Source organism: Melitaea cinxia, chromosome 19 (assembly GCF_905220565.1).
Source record: "Melitaea cinxia chromosome 19, ilMelCinx1.1, whole genome shotgun sequence".
NCBI classification, from domain to species: domain Eukaryota; kingdom Metazoa; phylum Arthropoda; class Insecta; order Lepidoptera; family Nymphalidae; genus Melitaea; species Melitaea cinxia.
The window spans coordinates 8139492-8145400 of record NC_059412.1 but is presented as its reverse complement, the minus strand read 5'-3'; the positions used below and the strand labels follow the sequence as shown (position 1 = coordinate 8145400).

The window sequence follows — 5909 nt, the reverse complement described above, 5'->3', positions numbered from 1 at the left end:
ATTCACAACAACTTATTACAGTCTAGATGTAGATTATATGTCTAAATGAAGTATACTTTCTACATCTAACTAAAATTTCTTGAACGTTACTCAAACTTACAGATACTTAGTTTTTATATTATTACAACACAACAAACAGTACAAAACTGTAACAAACAGTAACAGTACAAAGTATTCCAGATACCCTCTTTATAAAATGTTATTTTCTGTATATATGTTTTGCGATTTTTGCTTTGCGCTGCTCATCGCTATAAATCATATTATGATTTTATTTGTAAATTTAATTTAATGTTCTTCTATAAGTAAATATTGTATTCTTTTTGAGAATAAAAATTTCTTTAACCCACAAAATGATTCGGACGAATCAGTTCTTATCTCTATTTATGTCACCTTAATTTTACATAAGCATTTAAAGTGAAATTGTGTGGTGTTTCGATGTTTCGATCTTAAGCATTTGCCACAGTATGCTAAGCCATGAAAGAGAGCATTGTATGGAATTATTTATAATTTGAAAGAAGTTATAAGACGCGTGTCAATGTATTAATCAGTGTCATGATGGATTAAGCACTAACACATAGTAGGTATCTCTGGTTTCCCTTCAAAACGCATAAACGCACATAGTAGGTGTTTTATGACAACGTAAAAGTATAGCAACGATAAAATTATTCTATTTATTGTATTACAAATCCAGCATGAAATAAGCATCTGTTTAATAATAATATTTTTTTAGACAAAATGGCGTCAAGATTCGAGACCCCTCCATGAAAAATCTATGTTGTATAAATTGATGATGACGAAAGAAAACATTGGAACATACAGCTGCGAAGTTCGAAATGAATTTGATTCTATCAAGCGAATTTTTGAAATTAGAAGTGAAGGTTAGTAAGTTTTATTATTATTATTTTACTATAAGTTTCATACAGCTACACAACCACCTTGAAACTTAAAAGGCCGACCGATGGCGGGATAACCATCCAATTGCTAGCTTTGAAATACACAGACCGAGACGGACAGCAGCGTCATCGGTACGACAAAGCCAGCCCTGCGGTCACCAACCCGCCTGCCCAGCGTGAGGACTATGGGTCACACACATGAGTTCACGCCATTTTTGGCGCGAACTTGTGGAGGTCTATGTCCAGCAATGGACTGTGATAGGCTGAAATGATAACGATGATGATGATGATGAATGATGATAAGTTTCATATAAAAGTATCCAATAAATTGGCATTTTGAGTTTTTTTTATTATTTAAATATGAAATACGTGAGCTTGCCTCCCATTTACGTTAAAATTAATGAAACGAAATCAAATATATGTTTCAACTAGCTGAGCCCACGACTTCGTCCGCGTGGAATTTAACAAAAAAGTTAATTTTCAATTCGCAGAGTTATAAAATAAATAAATTTCTAAAATAAAAGTAGCCTAAGTTACTTCTTATTACATCAGCTATCTGCCAGTTAAAGTCCCGTCAAAATCAGTCTAGCAGTATCAGAGATTAGCCGGGTAACAGACAGATAGACAAACAGACAAAAATTGTAAAAAATGTTATTTTGATATATGTACATGTATACATTCATATTAATTTAGTAAAAAGCGGTTATTTTAATATTACAAACAGACATTCTAATTTTATTTTATTTTTGTGTAAATTGTATAAAGTTAGTAATTATTTTAAAAAACTTATCTTGTTCAATAATAATTTAAAATATTTATATTATAATTTTTTTTTATTTTATTTTACACAGCGTGCCATTTGCCTAAAACCAATGATTACGGTGAAAATTATCCGTTAATACTATCACATACTCACCAATTAATAACACAAAGATCAATAGGACTTGGAGGAAAAATTTTTATTTACTGTCCTGATTCATTGCTAATTTACAATGAAGAGCGCTTAGGGAGCTATATATCAGCTTACTGCATAAATGAAACTCGTTTCCTAGTTAATGACAAAGAATATGATATTTCGAACATTAAATGTAAAGAAAAAATTAAACCAAAATATCACAAAACCAACACCGCCTGTGCCCCTGGTAACACAGAATTAGTACAGGTCAGATTCGAAGTCAAAAGTCAGATATTCTCTGTCTTTGACGTGTGCATTGACAAGGACAAATACAAAATACACTTTGTAAGATACATCATGCATTCTGGTATAGCCAATACTAGTCTTGCTGGGGCAAGCTTTACCAATAATGAATTACTACCGTTAAATTTTAATGACATTTACAATTGTAACAGCCAATTAAAGTCAATTTATGCTACTACTGGTGAAAAATTAAGCAAAGATGGCAAGTGCTGTTTTGGTAAAAGGCAACTAGTCAGTCCTATGGATGTACTGCCCGGAGTAACGCAAGAGACTACATACACTTATTTGAATGTCGTACCTGTTTGGAGCTCTTGTGGCCAAGAGGTACATTTTTTACTTCTTAATTTTACTGTATTAAATTATCCATCTGTCCTAATTAAATACCTATTTTTTACTATCTACAGAATTGGGACGAAGTGGAGAGACGAGTACGGTCTCTGGTCTATGACCGAGATTATGCGTTAGATGTATGGACGGGTTCATCTCATTCATTAATTTTGCCATCTACACAACTTGAGTCTCAGGTGGAACTTCGTTTGAATGACCGATATAACTTACAACAGCAAGTTCCGTTGTACTTATGGAAGGTAATAATTCTGCATTCAGATAAAAAATATGTACTTTTTATATATAACTAGGTCGGCAAAAAAACGTTGGACCCACTTGATTGTAAGCGTTTATCGTAGCCTATAGACACCTGCAATGCATTGCCAACCCAACTGCCAATCGCCCTAGGACACACTGCTTGTAACCAGTATTATTTCGTTGTGATCTCCTGTAAGGTACGTTACTAGTTGGTCTGCTCCAGATTTTGAGTAAGATATTTGCTGCTGTGCCCTACCTACCTACCCTACCACGACTACTAGTACTTATAGTATAAGAGAAATTTCGAACTGATATTTAAGTACACTGTCTGATGAAAATGTCTAATAAAATATGTAGACATGTATTACATATTTTATCAAGAGAATTTTCTAAATTGTTATAATAACCATAAAGGCCTTTTCATATTATTTTTTTACTTTAATTATTGTATGTAATTAATCAATATTGCAATATTGAATTTTAAAATAGTTATGATAACGACGCATGGATTATTATTTATGGTTATTCTTTATTGTCAATGCCTATATTAAATTTTTTAGAACTGAGTGATATCTCGCATATATCGTACATAACTAATATTAATAGTAAAATTTAATTCAAATGAAGTGATTTGATGTTTTATTTTAATGCAGGTGATTTCCGATCGTCAAGAAATGTCATCGCTTGCAATAGTCCTCATCAACTATCCTAATTTAGAGGTTCAACAAGCGTTGGTACTCATTCGTTCTATTTGCACTGACATTTGTGCCAAGACTAATTGGATGAAAAATTCTGAATGGAAGAAACCTAATAAAGGATTTGTTTTTTGTTGTAAAATAAAGGATTTTGAAAAATATTTCAACTATAAAAATCTTTTCAAAGGCAGTAGAAAAATTTTGAAAGGATAACCCTTGAAAGAAAAAAGTAAAAATATTTTATATGGTGCATTTAACTTATAACGATGTTATAGGACATTTAAATGTGATGGATTAACTCCGTGGTTTACATAAGACGATGTCTAGGCATTGGCAGTGATGACACGCTGATTGTCTGCACTTGCGCTACCGCTTTTTATATAACTCTTAATACTCTTATATTTTTGTGTGTTTATGATCTCAGACCTGCATTTAGGAACAAACTTTTTTATTTAAAGAGTGAATAGCTTTTTATTGTTACATTGAATTTTTTACGAATATAAAGAAAATATTTGACACTTGACATTTCATTTATATTACATGAAGATTAAAGTTAGTTGTATATGATTCAAATCAATAATAAACATAAATATTCTAAAGGGAGCAGAAATTTAGAATTTATTTATCTTCCAGTAACACAATTACTACTTTGTCTCATATATAAGTTGTTATATTTGAATTATAAACTATTCACGAGCAACGAGTAATACATATTTAAAAAGTGAAACTAATGTGACCATGTAACAAATACCTATATCAACGTGTCAAAAAATAAATATTTTACAATGTTCGTTATTTAAAAAAATCATGTAACGATATTAATTACAATTGTATTTTTTCTAAACTTTGTATTATTTCCGAATCGTTTGTTAATGTTTATTATAAGTAACTCTCGCATCTATTCCCTTATCACCTCGTTGTCGAAGTCCATAATTATTAAAGGTTAAGGTCGCAATCGATCCAGCTGTCGATGTGAAGCAGACAGACCGATACGATTTATATTATCAGTGTGAAATATTTGAATATTATAATAAATATTTTCAATAAAAAATACATTAACTTTATAATAACGAATCTATTCCAATATTTTCAATTTATATACTAGAATCTGCAACCGCGATATACATTACAAAATTGAAGAGATGTTCGTTACACCAAAAAAATCTGTTACAATGATATCTGTGATATGTAGTGAAGATAATATATTTTAATAGTAATAAGTAAACTAAATTTGATTCCCTTGATCGTCAAGAGACCGGTACCTATATCCCACAAAACTGCACAACATCGTGATTTTGTAAAATTCAAATACCTCCCCATTTATAACATCAATAATAATATTATTTAAAAATATTATAATTATTATTAATATTATAAATGGGAAATATTTCAATAAATATTTTTGACAAGTGGTATCAATTTACAAAATTTACTTATGCAATGAATGGGTTTACATACAAAAATATTTATATTTATTTACATTGAATTTGTCTATGCAATTACGGAGTTACGGTTAATAAAGCGAATAACTACAGAAAGCATATAATGGAACCCGATGCACATCGAGAATGTCGTCGCCCATGCGAATACGTCTGAATTCATATATGTTGTTTGCGGTTACAGTAGTATTTCTAACAGTATTTTTACAGACGTAGGCGTCTAATAGTTACAACCCACTGACCATTTCTTGAAAATGGTCGTACTTTACTTTATTGTGATCAGTCTATTTTCACTGACAGGTTTGTTGTTGTCAATAAACCAGGAGCTAGTAGACCGATCAGCGCCCTAGTAAATGTTGTTGACTGTTAAAAACACTATATACTATTAAAACCCTTATAAGATTCTTATTTACCTTTGCGAAAGATTTTATAGCACAGTAGTAGTTTCCCGATTAGGTTTTGTCACTTCAAGGTCTATTTCACAACGCGTATTAATAAATTTTGTTTCTTTTGGGCATATTCTTGAATTTTTTCTTACGATATTTATTATTATTTCCTGCTGTTTGGTTACAGTAGTAAAGAATATAGTAAAAATTATACGTGAGTATATGACTAGTGACAATGACGAGACGTTTCATTCTTTTTCTTATCTTTCTCTGAAGTGTGCAACGAAGACATACGCTTTCTTAGTATTTCTCCTTTAAGCGAAACTCATGACTCTTAATTCCTTGATGTTCCAAGAAACTTAAATATCATTCACATTAACGCACAGCGTATTCCTGGTCATTATACCGATATGTCCTCTTTCCAAAATTTTTTAAATTACCGCTAGAGCAGGCGTGTTCTGGAGTGGATACCGCGCGTTGGCTATCTCATTGTGGGACACGACGATCTATATAAGATTGCAAGTGGAGAGTGTATGAGTATTGTGAAAAACTGGGATGTTTTGAGCGTACTTGGGGAAACTTAAGACTATCCTATGCGTAAGCTGAAGAGAGAGGTATATAGTTAATATTTAGTACAATTAGTGTTAACTAATAAAAAGGGCATTCCAGTTTGGGATAGAAACAAAACATTCAACATGCCATATACTTATATT

At 31.4% G+C, this 5909-nt stretch overlaps 1 protein-coding gene across 1 annotated transcript; it reads left to right on the top strand.

Moving 5' to 3' along the window:
- The first annotated feature begins 790 nt into the window (after positions 1 to 790).
- LOC123662721 lies at positions 791 to 5160 on the top strand. The gene is made up of 5 exons (XM_045597524.1): positions 791 to 878; positions 1745 to 2415; positions 2496 to 2678; positions 3330 to 3507; positions 5111 to 5160. Exons 1-5 carry the CDS (start codon positions 791 to 793, stop codon positions 5158 to 5160), a joined length of 1170 nt encoding a protein of 389 aa, XP_045453480.1.
- The last annotated feature ends 749 nt before the right edge of the window (positions 5161 to 5909 follow it).